The sequence below is a fragment of the Arvicola amphibius genome, chromosome 6 (genome assembly GCF_903992535.2).
Source record: "Arvicola amphibius chromosome 6, mArvAmp1.2, whole genome shotgun sequence".
NCBI lineage: Eukaryota > Metazoa > Chordata > Mammalia > Rodentia > Cricetidae > Arvicola > Arvicola amphibius.
In genome coordinates this window covers 47,202,121-47,215,486 of record NC_052052.2, presented here as the reverse complement: position 1 = coordinate 47,215,486, position 13,366 = coordinate 47,202,121, and the positions used below count along the sequence as shown (strand labels likewise).

General features: G+C 44.4%; 1 protein-coding gene across 1 annotated transcript in view; it reads left to right on the top strand.

Annotated features, from left to right (window-relative positions):
- The window catches only part of Ror1 (receptor tyrosine kinase like orphan receptor 1), a 151,249-nt gene extending 138,598 nt beyond the window's left edge, over positions 1 to 12,651 (top strand). The window contains exon 14 of the mRNA XM_042055304.1: positions 10,274 to 12,651. Within this exon, the coding sequence (XP_041911238.1) occupies positions 10,274 to 11,701 (1,428 nt within the window). The 3' untranslated portion in view covers positions 11,702 to 12,651. The remainder of the gene's footprint in view (positions 1 to 10,273) is intronic.
- Positions 12,652 to 13,366: the final 715 nt, after the last annotated feature.

Sequence of the window (13,366 nt, the reverse complement as noted above, 5' to 3'; positions counted from 1 at the left end):
GCATGCAGTAGCCTCTGTCCAGGGGAATCAGTCCTGACTACTGTACTGGAGTTTATGGAAGAGTGACTTCCATATATATATATATATATATATATATATATATATATATATATCATACTATATATATTAGCTTACCCTTGCTCATTATTTGAATTCCATTCTTAGTGGAGGCTTGCTTGTAATACAGGATCTGTAACAGGCAGGCATCTTTGAAGACAGTTTTTCAAATACAGAATTTAGAGACCTCTGCAACATAAATACAAAATGTTAATGCATACTGATTAATATAAATTACCAAGACGTATGTACCGGGAGCTATTATTTTCATGATCACATTTGATCTCAACAGGCATTACATAAAGTAGATACTATTATGCTGTTGTATATGTAGGGCAACTTAGATGCCCCCCCCCCGCAAAAACAAAACAAAAAAAGCAGATGGACTATCATAGTCAACATCAAAGGCTTACTAATCTATGGAGATAAAATGTGAACAGAAGATTTTCTGATTCTAAATAAAATCTTTGGTCTTACTAGCTCATAACATTTTTACAAAGTATCCACACAGAAAAAGTGGGAAGGATCAGCAAGCAGCCACTGGATCCACTTGGACAGTCTATGCTGGATAGACAGAGATAGCCTGGCTTCTCAGAAAGCTCGAAATAACCAGAATGACAGTCAAAAGCCAAGGGATGTACCCCAGCCCTGGGAGGAACATGTAAAATTTGGCCAGAGTATTAACCCTTCTCCACCCTCCATGATCAAAGAGACAAACGTAAGAGGTATTGGCATGAGGCTCAGTGGGGCAGACATAGTTTTTCCATTGTTTCCAGTTTTTTTGACATATTCCTTGCAAAATTTCCCAGTGTGGAGATTTCTCCAATAAAATGACTTGGAATTTAGCCACAAATGGCTCACAAGCTCTTCTGGACCAAACCAGCAAGTAGGGCTGGCTCAAGTACTTGACTGGGTTGGGGGAAGGGAAAAGAAGCAACAGAACAAATACTATTTCCCCTCCCCACTATAGGATTCGGCTCTGAGTCACCCAGTTGTTTGCTTTGGTTCTTACCAAGTGCCTTCCCTGAAAGAAGCACAAGGACTTCATAGACCTTCAAGAAATTTTCTAAATGTAAACAGTCGGTCTCTAAAACTTCTTTGAAAGGTCACTGCCACATAAATATTGCATGTGCCTATAAAATCTAAAAGGAAGAGACACTCATAAGAAAGAACAAGGAAAGGCCTGAGATGGAGCAAACAATGAGAGTAAAACGGAAAGGCTTTTTGGAGCCAGGCGTGAAAAGGGATTGAGGGGTCGATGTCGGCCTGCCCTGGCCTTCCTCAGACTTTTCCTTGTCCTATTAAAAAGCTAGAGAGCCCCAAGTTCCTTATTCCTCCAACCGCGTGTGTCTTTCAAGGTGGAAACTGTCTGTCTCCATCTTTCCTCACCAGAGGAACTTCTAACATTCCCCGTCAGTGTTTGGATTAAAGAGAGGCTTCCCCAGGAGATTAGAAACCGACCTTTTTCCAGAAGACAATAAGCAGCCACAGCAGACAGACTGGCTGCAAGGTGGGCCTGGGCCCTGGAGCGCTAGGGTGGGTTGCTGCAAGAAGAGGCTCTTGATGGGCCCCAGTTCATCAGAGTGGCGGCTAAGCACAGGCTTGGGCGGACAGGAGGCAGACCTGTCTCCCTGTGGTACCTACCCTCTTAGGGCTCAGCGCCTCTGAGAAGCCACGGAGCCCTTCACCTGTTTCTCAGCTCTTTGGAAAGAGAAGTAGACTGTCTGGGACATGCGCTATGCTTGCTGTCTGTTATCCGTTTTTTTGTTTTTTTTTTTTTTTCCAATAAAAGATTTCAAGCTGCTTAATTTTTTAATGGGTTTTCCAGGGGTGCCCAAACTAAACAAGACTTTTCTGTATTGCACTGTGAATTTTACAGTTTAGGGGAGTTTTGCTCGTTTTCTTTCTTGGGGTGCTTTGGTTTGGTGGAGGACTATAGAAAATGAGGGACCTGGAAGCGGACTTTCCCTTGTCTCTGCCTCTTTTCCCTGCCTCCACTTCCCCAAACCCTCCCAGTCCTCAAAAACAGACTATCCCAAAAAAGGGGCATCTCGTGGGTGGAGAGGCATTCTGTGACGTACCTCCCTCAGCAGGGACAGAGGACATGGAGCCTTCGGCCTCCTACCTACCTGAGGGTTAGCTAGGCAGGTGAAGAGGCTGAGAGGTGGGGAGGTTAACAATGACACAAGAAAAGGAGAGCAGGCTTAGGCAGGTCACAGCTCAAGCCTCTCCAGGGTCAGACTCCTACAGTTCCTGACTGATGGGAAGACCTGCCCTGCTTTCTGATGCCGGTAGCTTCAGGCGACCTCATCCTCATAGCTTGCCAGCTGCTCTGTTTTTTTTTTTTTTTTTTTTTAAATCTAAACTACACTTCTGTCTGTCTTTCCTCCACTAAGGTGGTGGCAGAATATACTGAAGTGTGTGTGTGTGTGTGTGTGTGTGTGTGTGTGTGTGTGTGTGTGTGTGTGTTGGTGTGTGCGTACGCGTGCACGCGCATGCGTGCATATATATGTGTGTGTGTGTGTGTGTGTGTGTGTACACCCTCGTATATATGTACTAGTATATGTCCCCGTCCCTTTTTCCAGGTCTTCCAAGTCCTGCTATGATCTGACTGTCCTCTTTTGAACACTGTCCTTCCTGATGCCATGTCATTTCTTTCCTCAATGACTTTCCCACTCAGGCTGGAGAGGGAGTTCAGCATGTAAGGAGCCCCAGCTGCTCTTCCAGCAGAGCTGGCTTCAATTGTCAGCACCCATACAGCAGCTCAACCACCGGTAACTCCAGCTCCAGGGCATCTGATGCCCCTTTTTTGGTTTCCATGGGCACCAGGTATGCCTGTGGTGCACAGACATACATGCAGGCAAAAACACCTACACACTTAAAGGATTTTTTTTCTGTATACTTGTTTGGTTTTTTTTAAGGAAAGCCTTTCCCATTTAGTCTCCCAAAGCACCTGAGTTCGCCATCCTATTTCTCAGCCTTCTGGGGCTCACAGATGGCATGATTTAACGCAGTGGCCTTCTCGAGGTCCCCATCCTCTTAATGTCTCCGAAACATCTGACAATCCTAACCACCCACCATCTTGAGATCCTTGCCCACTGACTTTCTTCCTATCTCCTTTCGTTTCCTTCGCTACTGCTTCTTCACTTGGCTGGAGGGGAACATCTCTTTTCTATTTTCTCTGTCTCATTCCGTTCTCTGGCGGGCCTGAGCTCCCCCAGGGTAAGATGACTCACCAACTGGGAAGGACCAGTCTTACACTATAGAGTTCAGGCCAACACCCAGAGTCCCCACGTCTAAGCCTAGCTGTTGAAGCCACATTTTGCTCCCAGCCTATTGCCAGGAGGTAGTAGTCTGATAGTCTTCAAAGAGCCAGGATTTGGAGGTAGAAAGGTTGGATTACAGATCTTGGCTCCATTATCTACTGGCATGAGATCTTAAACAAATCATTTACTCAACACTTCTCTGAACCTTTATTTTCTCACCTGGGAAGGAAAGATAAAAATAGTACTTAAGAAGAATGTGTTTGGAGCTTTGAGGTAGTATGTCTGGCACCTTGCAGGTCGAAATAGCTAGAAATCCCTATTATTTTGGTTCCGGTGATAACTACAAAACCTTTCTGAAGCCAGATGCTCTGACTAGGGCCATGTGTGTTTGGAGGAAAACAACAGGACCCAGCAGCCCCCAGCACAACTTGAAAGAGACAGAGCAAAGGGATCAGCTGAGACGCAGACCTGACTCTTAGACGGCTACAGCTGTGGGATTGCAGGTGCCCATCCTGATGGCATAAATCCCTGCCTCACTTCCAGGATCAAGTGCATTAGGGTTTGAGAGGGCGTGACAGTGACAGCTGCGAGGACACCCGGTCCCTTATCTCAGTTGGAGAGCCCCCGTTGCCATCCTGCTCCTGGGGAACAAGCCTCATCAACAGGGATCACCAGTGAACTGACTGACACACGTCATTACTGACATGCGGCTGTAGGATCTCCACAGACCTTGCCGAACTTCCTGGGGAAGGAAATTTTCACTCAAGTCTAAGTTTGGGGTGGAAAAAAAAATAAAGCTTGAGATTACTATTCCCCAAAAGTCCCACAGCCATCAAGAAACAAAGCCTAGCCTCCAACCAGGTCTGCATGGTTCCAGAGTCCAAAGACTTCCTTTTAATCCACGGCCTTAATTTTCATATTTGCTGAAACACATGAGCCCATAGGATCACAGAATAATTGATCTGTTACAAAATCAGAAACATCAGGGGCTGAAAAGATGGCTTTGTAGGAGCATGTACTGCTCTTGAGGAAGATGGGAGTTCAGTTCCTAGCACCTACATTAGGCAGCTAATAACTTCCTTTAACTCCAATCCCCGGGATCAGACACCCTCTTCTGGACTACCCAGGCACCTGCACTCATATGTCTGAACTGAGCCTCTTGTAGCCAATTGCTCTGTCATTTGAGCCTGTCATGTAAGGAACACACACACACACACACACACACACACACACACACACACGGCCATTATGTGCTCTTGATGTTTAGCACATGAAAAGGATTCAAATATGTGGCTGCTATAGACTGCTGAGATTATGGCATTAATGCAGGAGCTGTGTTTCTTCTCACACACAAGTCAGTATGTAAACTGGCTATTCCACATTATTAGTATCTACGTTATTATATGACTTGGTATATTAATATAGATTAGATTAGTTTTGTGGCAAATTCAACCAACCATTAAAATATATCCTAAGTAACTGGCTCTATATTGAAGGCATAGCTGAGCTATATCAAGAACTTTGAATCTCACTAATACCTCAGGGCATATTAATACAGTATAGTAGAGAACATAAGCTGGAGCCTATTATTCACTGGTTAGTAGCTTATCCTTTTCTTTCACCTGGAGTTGCCAAAGCATCTCTTTAGACACCTTGTAGGGATCAGAATTGTTCCATCAGCTTCTTCAGCCACCCCATGATTGCCTTTACAAGTGAAGCAGGGGACCCCGTTTGCTGAGTAAATAATCTGGACATACATCTCCAGTTATATCAGTGACTTAGAAGTAAGGCCTCCGGACCAAGGTCTACGTACCTGGGGACTGCTGGACATGGGGCATCTCGGCCCTGCAGAATCAGAGATGCTGGGGTGGGCCTAGCAATCTGCTCTAACACATGTGCTGTCTAGGTAGATCTGATGTCTACTTAATGGAGACGTGCTGGTTGGTACTTGAGAGTCAGAAAGGAGTCTGTCTCCAAGGCAGAAAGAACTCAGGGAAAACTGGGATGCCAGAGGTTGCTGACCTGGCAATGCCCTTTGCCTCCATCCCACTACCCAAACTACACCTCTCATGTTGGTAGTGCCAGGGTCTGTCTCACTCTTAAATGGGCAAGCACAAATGCCAAGGTTTGGAACCTCCTCTGCCCTTGAAAATGCTTGTGTTCAGGTACCATCTGCTTTTAAACAAAACACCCACAGGGTCACAGTTGATCTGGTCATCAAAAACATGGGAAGTGACTTTGCCTTAAGTGACAAGGATGGCAAGGGCTGCAGAGGCAGTCAGGGTGAACCTTGTGGATATGAACCTCAGCAGTCTTAGTAGCTGCTAGTGGAGCCTCCTTCCTGCTCTAGGCTGTCTTCCCCTCCCATGCCACACTGTAGCTCCTTCTTCCTATAATACTAATACTAATACTACTAATAATAATAATACAGTGTTCTGTCTGCATGTGTAGCTGGAGAGTTGGATGCAATTTTGTAGCCAGAGACTGCTTGTTTGTTTCAAACTATATTAATTACAACACTGTTTAGCCTATTAGCTCAGACTTCTTATTGTCTAGCTCTTATATCTTAAAATAACCAATTTCTATTATTCTGTGTATTGCAACGAGTCTGTGGCTTACTGGGTAAGGTTCCAGTGACCATCTCCTTCAGCCGCTACATGGCATCTCCCTGACTCCACCTACTCTATCTATATATCTCTGTTCTTATTTTCTACCTGGCTTTACTCTGCCAAGCCATTGGCCAAAACAGCTTTATTCATCAACTAATAACGGCAACACATACACAGGACATCCCACATCATGCATGTATGCCTGAAGGCCAGAAGAGGGCACCAGATCTCATTACAGATGGCTATGAGCTACCATGTGGTTGCTGGGAATTGAACTCAGAATCTCCAGAAGAGCAGCTTTGCACTGTAAATGATGAGGGCCACACAGATTCTCACCTCACTTCCTAGGATAATCAATGTAAAAGGAGCGAGAGATAGCTAACCTACTACAGATCACTTGCCCCAGGCATCTTTTCGATTGCATTCTCACCTGAGGTGAAACTTCCCCAAGGTAAAAAGGTAGAGTCATTTAGATGGCTCTCGTTACCCATCTGTGCCCATCTCTATACTAAAACCGGTTTTTAAAACCCTGTCAATGGCTTATCCCTTCCGTATGACACATTAAGAGATCCCTCCATCCAAAGGCCACCGTCATGATCTTGGCCTCAGGACCTGTGTCTTGGTCAGACCTAGAACGGATGCATACTGGACTCGAACTTACATGTTCTTTCCCTTCTGCAGAGCGCTCATTCCCACTCCAGCCCAGTGGCTCTCTAAACATGACTGGGGGAAGAAACCCTATCCGACCCTGGCCAACACATCGACTTCTGCATCAACTTCTCCCCCCCACCCCCATCAAAAATGATACAATTTTTAAAGCCGAACTGAGGCAGATGTATGTTTACTTTGAGAAGTAAAAATGTTAACATTTAAACTGAAAGCCTGCTTCGGTTTTAAGGTTCTTAATTGCCTTAGAGCATATAATAAACGCAGCCCATCTTGTCATTCAACTAATGGAGGAGTGATGGAGAGATAGGGGCCGGGACCCTGCTCTTCCCAGGGTGCCTTTGTACTTAGTTTACTTTGGCACTGTGCCTCGTGTGTATTTTACACTTCTTTACATTTTGTACATCCCTGTATGACAAATACTTGTCAAACAAAAACTAAACAGATTTATAACCCCTTAACTTGAAATGAACCAACATTGAACTGCCAAAACTTTATGACTTCATTTTCGTTCATAGTTCTCCACTGCATTGGTTCAAACAGACAAACCCCACTTGAGGTCAAGCAGAGGTCATTTCACTTTCATTACTAAAATATAATTTACAATATGCCAGACCTAAACAAGTTTAGCCTAAAGGGTTTGTATAATGTAAACCATCTGTTCCCTAACAATACAGCTAATTTCCTGCCATCTCCGAGCAGTCTGCTGACGGCTTCTTTTAAGGGGTTTTATGATTTTTTAACTAGTTAAGGATTTATGTAAAATTCGAAAATGAGTCTGTAGTTAAGACTCATTTGTACCGAGTAACTTGAGCAGTTTCTTAAATGCAAATCGCTGTGTAAATGGCTCCCCTGAAACTAAACTTGGAGTCCATGTTTCTGGGCGTTTTCTAGACCGGCCGCTGCAGGTGCTCAGGAGAGTATCTGAACTGTGCCATTTGGGTGTTTTCCCTACTCGTTCCCACAGCCAAGGCTCAAATTTGGTTTTAGGGTGACTCTTGTCAACCTTGCCCTCCTTGGAGAAGTCAAAGAAGACATGAGTAGCTGCGTGCTCTCAAACTTACCAGTGCTGATGAGATATGACAAGATGCAGTTGGGTCAAAATGGAGCCTTTCGCATGCATGAATAAAGAGAGAGAACCGTTTATAACATCCTAGGATACGCCACCATCATTCCTACTTCTGACTCGGGCAAGTCGCAGAGCCCTGCTCAGCCTCCAGAGCCATTGCTCGGCATGGCCTTGCTGGCCAGAGCCTTGGCATAAGCTTTTCTGGGCATTCTCTACTCTTTCCTCTGTCCTCCTTCTCCACCAGCAAAAGGAGTTCTTGGAAAGGCAAATGTGAGAGAAGGAATTTGCTTACCTCAGTGGAGGGAAGGGCAGTTCCAAAGACTGGGGGCATTTGCCAAGCCCTTGCCAAATTCCCGGTCACCCCTTCTCACCCTGTACTCAGAAATTTGGCCTGCTCTTGTCTCTTTCCCACCTGATTTCTGCCTCCAACCAGGCATCCCAGGAAGAAGAGCAGTCTGCCTGCTGTTCAGCTTCTTCCCTGCCCTCAGGATCCAAATGAATTCTATATCAACTTGAAAAACACTTGTTAAAGAACTAAACAACTATACCAACCAAAGAAAGTCTTAGAAAGAAACTTAAGACACATCTTTAAAAAAAAAAAACAATTAAGGGAATTGAAAGGACCTCTAGAACTAATTGAGTCTGTTTGCAGATCTAAATCACAGACAAAATTTATTCTGCCTCGGGATGGCTGCGGAGTGGTGAAGAAATTCAAGATTATTAGCCACACATTGGAGCTCGCTTACAGGCCTATGGTGCCAGTTAAAGTTTGTTGCGTGCTGCTCAGGCATTAACTAGTCTTAGAAAACAGCAGATCCAAGATGTCAACCCAGATTTGCTTGCACTCAAAACTCAGTGATTTGAACCCCACCTCTTTGCCAAGGGTTAACTCCCAGCGGTGTAGGAGAGCACCCAGGCCTTAAGTCCTTGCTCTCAGTCTGATAGGCATTGGTTTATTTCCTGCTTCTCATTATCCTAAGAGAGACCAAGAGGTGCTCAGTCCCTTACCCTTGTCTAGCATCAAAACCTGGAACTCCTGTTCAGGTTTTTTTTTTGTTTTGTTTTGTTTTTTTTTTTTTTTTTAAAAAAAAAAAAGCAAATGAACACCTCCCATACTGTTTAAGAGGCCACAGCATCCACTGGATTCCTTCCAGTTACTTGATTACCATCAGCTATCATGGGAATCCTTACCTTAACATCATTCAGAAAGGATTTATCTCGGGTTACTCTTGCCAGAAATAGTAAGATCATCCCATGCTTTGAGAAAACCAGTCAGTCTACATGATGGAGAACCACTGATCTAGACCATGTGAGAAAAATAGTAGGTAAACTTATCATGGCAGAAAAGAAATTCCTGACTACTCAGGAGGAAAGACTAATGTATGATTTTTTTATTTAATTACTCTGTTAATTAATGTTTTTAACCTAATCCTGAAATTTTTAGTGTATAAAATAGCTGAGTTGAAAAATCTCTGCCTCCTTTCCTTCTCTCTCTAACTCCCACTTCTATTAGTAGCCACTATTGCTCTGAAATTCCTTTTATCAGCTCTCAGTTTTCTTATGCGTATACAGAGACATAGGAACGGGGTCTTTCTATTTCTCCACTTTTATGCAAAGGTTATGTATGATTTTAGCAGCTCTGCTTTTTATGAACTAAAAGCATTAGGATTTTAGAGACCATTCCATGCCTGCACATAGAAAGTTTCCTTATTTTCCAGAGCTTTATAATATTCTGTTTAGTAGACACACAAACACACACACTTTTATGCCTAGGAATTAAACCCAGGGCACTGCGCATGAAGGCACTTTTAACCCTTGAATGGTAGGCCCAGCTCTTGTTGAGACTAGGTCTTGGCCCAGGCTTGTTGCAAACTCCTAATATGTCTACCTGTGTTTTCTGAATTGCAGAAATTCAGAAAATTTGCAGAATTTAGAATTGCAGGTATGCCTTTGCTGAATGCTAGAATTGCAGGCATGCATTTGTAGAGTGCTAGAATTGCAGGCATGCATTTGTAGAATGCTAGAATTGCAGGCATGCATTTGTAGAATGCTAGAATTGCAGGCATGCATTTGCTGAGTGCTAGAATTGCAGGCATGCATTTGCTGAGTGCTAGAATTGCAGGCATGCATATGCTGAGTGCTAGAATTGCAGACATGCATTCACTGAGTGCTAGGATTGCAGGCATATGCCACCATGCCTGCTCTATCTTTTTTCCCTCCACTGTCTGTTTACTTGTTTGTTTGCTTTCCCTTCGGAGATTTGTTCTGTTTTTAAGATAGGGCCCCACCAGGCAGCCTAAGATAGCCTCCATCCTCCTTCCTCAGACTCCACAATGCTAGGATTACATGCACCTGACACCACACCCAACTTCTTTAACAGTTATTGAAATCAGCCTCCTCTAGGGAGATACTTGAGTCATTTAAGTACTATAATGGATAGAACTATAATAGCAAACCTCAATCTGCAGGGAATTGCAAGTACCTTTACCATTACCTTCAGCACAAGTATCCCACCTGTTTACTTTTGGCATGTCCCATCTCTCCTTCCAATGCCAAGATGTCCGGTTTTAAGAAAGGTCCTAACCCACACTTTCCCTGTCTTGCAGAGCAAGGCTAAGGAGTTGCCTCTTTCTGCTGTGCGCTTTATGGAAGAATTGGGTGAATGTACGTTTGGAAAAATCTATAAGGGCCATCTCTACCTCCCAGGCATGGACCATGCACAGGTGGTGGCTATCAAGACCTTGAAAGACTATAACAACCCCCAGCAGTGGACAGAATTCCAACAGGAAGCCTCTCTGATGGCAGAACTACACCATCCCAATATTGTATGCCTCCTCGGTGCCGTCACCCAGGAGCAGCCTGTGTGTATGCTCTTTGAATATATGAACCAGGGAGATCTCCACGAGTTCCTCATCATGCGATCCCCACATTCCGATGTCGGCTGTAGCAGCGATGAAGATGGGACGGTAAAATCCAGCCTGGACCATGGAGATTTCTTGCACATCGCAATTCAGATTGCAGCGGGCATGGAATACCTTTCTAGTCACTTCTTCGTGCACAAGGACCTTGCGGCTCGCAATATTTTAATCGGAGAGCAGCTGCATGTAAAGATTTCAGACCTTGGGCTTTCCAGAGAAATTTACTCTGCTGATTACTACAGGGTACAAAGTAAGTCTTCGCTGCCCATTCGCTGGATGCCTCCAGAGGCCATCATGTATGGAAAATTCTCCTCTGATTCTGATATCTGGTCTTTCGGGGTTGTGTTGTGGGAGATTTTCAGTTTTGGACTCCAGCCATACTATGGGTTCAGTAATCAGGAAGTGATCGAGATGGTACGGAAGCGCCAGCTATTACCATGTTCTGAAGATTGCCCGCCGCGAATGTATAGCCTCATGACCGAGTGCTGGAATGAGATTCCTTCCCGGAGACCGCGCTTTAAAGATATCCACGTCCGGCTTCGATCCTGGGAGGGCCTCTCAAGTCACACCAGCTCTACCACGCCCTCAGGTGGGAACGCCACCACGCAGACCACCTCCCTCAGTGCCAGCCCCGTGAGTAACCTCAGCAACCCCCGATTTCCCAATTACATGTTCCCGGGCCAGGGAATTACACCACAGGGCCAGATCGCTGGTTTCATTGGACCAGCAATACCTCAGAACCAGCGCTTCATCCCCATCAATGGATACCCAATACCTCCAGGATATGCAGCCTTTCCAGCTGCCCACTACCAGCCTGCAGGACCTCCCAGGGTGATTCAGCACTGCCCGCCTCCCAAGAGTCGGTCCCCAAGTAGCGCCAGTGGCTCGACCAGCACTGGCCATGTGGCCAGCTTGCCCTCATCAGGATCCAATCAGGAAGCAAACGTTCCATTGCTACCACACATGTCGATTCCAAATCACCCCGGTGGAATGGGTATCACTGTTTTTGGAAACAAATCTCAAAAACCCTACAAAATAGACTCGAAGCAACCATCTTTGCTGGGAGACTCCAATATTCACGGGCACACCGAATCCATGATTTCTGCGGAAGTATGAAATGGGTGGCTCTTGTACATACTCTACACCAGAGAAACTAAAACGTGGCAGAAAAGATTTATATTCAAATGTTTTTATTGAAGGTTCTCGCTTAGCAGACATTGCATGCAATGGGTGTCTTCTGTGAAGTTTAACTGTGTCTTACTGGAAAGACAACCAGCCAGGGACAATAATGCATTGTGGGATTGACACTCCACCGAGGTGTGTGTTGTGGTGTTGGGAAAGGACCGATTCAAGTACTGAAAACCAGTGAAGAGAAACAGAACGTTGTAATTACTTAGTAAACCAAAAAAGGAAGTCAGATGGTGCTCTGTGTATTTGCCTTTGGTCACCATGGCTGATCTACCCCTAAAATGTATATACTGTAGCATTTGTCTACCTGCTGTCTCTACTTCATGACAGATGTTCAGGAACTATTCTGACTCACCTTAGACTCTAAGCGTGTTTGAATGGAAGTGGTGTTTAGCACCGCAGAGGGAACTTGAGGCTACGTTTAAAATCGCGGATGGAAATGAGCCATACAGACTTGTCATGTCCACAGAAGTCCTCTCAGTAATCGGGTTTCTCTGGGATGGTGTAGGGTGGTGATGTGAACCTCCTCTTCTCATCATGAAGGCCTTTTCCAGTCCCTTTTCCACAACATGTTTACACAGGTCCTAAAGAAGGTAGATGTGGATACTGGAAATGGCTGTAGATTACAATTGGGGTTACTGCTTTAGGGATGGGGCACCCAAGGAGGCACAGTCAGGAAAATGGTCCCCAGCGTGGATCAGTGTCCACGGAGGAGGACCAAGGATTGTTTCACTGTTCCTTTGGTGAGCTCCTCTCTTTAGGAGCTTCCCTGGACCACTCATGCTGCAAACGGGTGATGCCAGAGGCAAGCACACCCACACCCATGCCTTGCATGCAGCCTGTTTACAAGTTGGCCAAGGTCTTGGGAGTGTTTACTGACAAAAGACTGTGAGCAAGAGGAAACCCTGTGACGATGCCAGTAGCGAGTAAATTTAAATTCTCACTTTTCTTTTTCTTTTCCTGGAGATGTTCACCAATTGTATTCTAGCACCAAGAAGTGTAACAATTTATCCACAGACCTAGCTGGAATCCAAAGACAATACATCCTATTTTGAAAAACATTATAGCACCAAGAAGTATAACAATTTATTCACAGAACTAGCTGGAATCCAAAGACAGTACATCCTATTTTGAAAAACATTATAGGATGTCTAAAAAACATACTGAATGCTCTCAAAGACTACAAAACTCAAATAAGCAAATAAGCCGTTTGGTCCTTCTTGCCTTTCTTAGGGGATGACATCAATTGTGCCCATCCTGGCATTGATTTGCCAACCATATTTTACCAAGTTCAGAATTCTGTGGGATTCAAGTTCTGCATAGAAAGGAATTTTAAATTTGATTTTTCTCTTGTTAAAAAAAAACAAAACCAACTCCTTTATTCTAAGAAAAATGTCAGCAAATCTTGCTTTTATTTTAAAGCTATAGAGACTCACAGACTTATAAGATGCAAAATAAATCCTGGAAATATTCCATGAGAGAAAGAAATATTTCTTGAAGGGAATATAAGAAAGTTAGGAAGACCTTGATGATTCTGCCTTTAAAGGTAGAATTTGCGTAGGAAATCTGTCTACCAAAATGTGCCTATTTTTC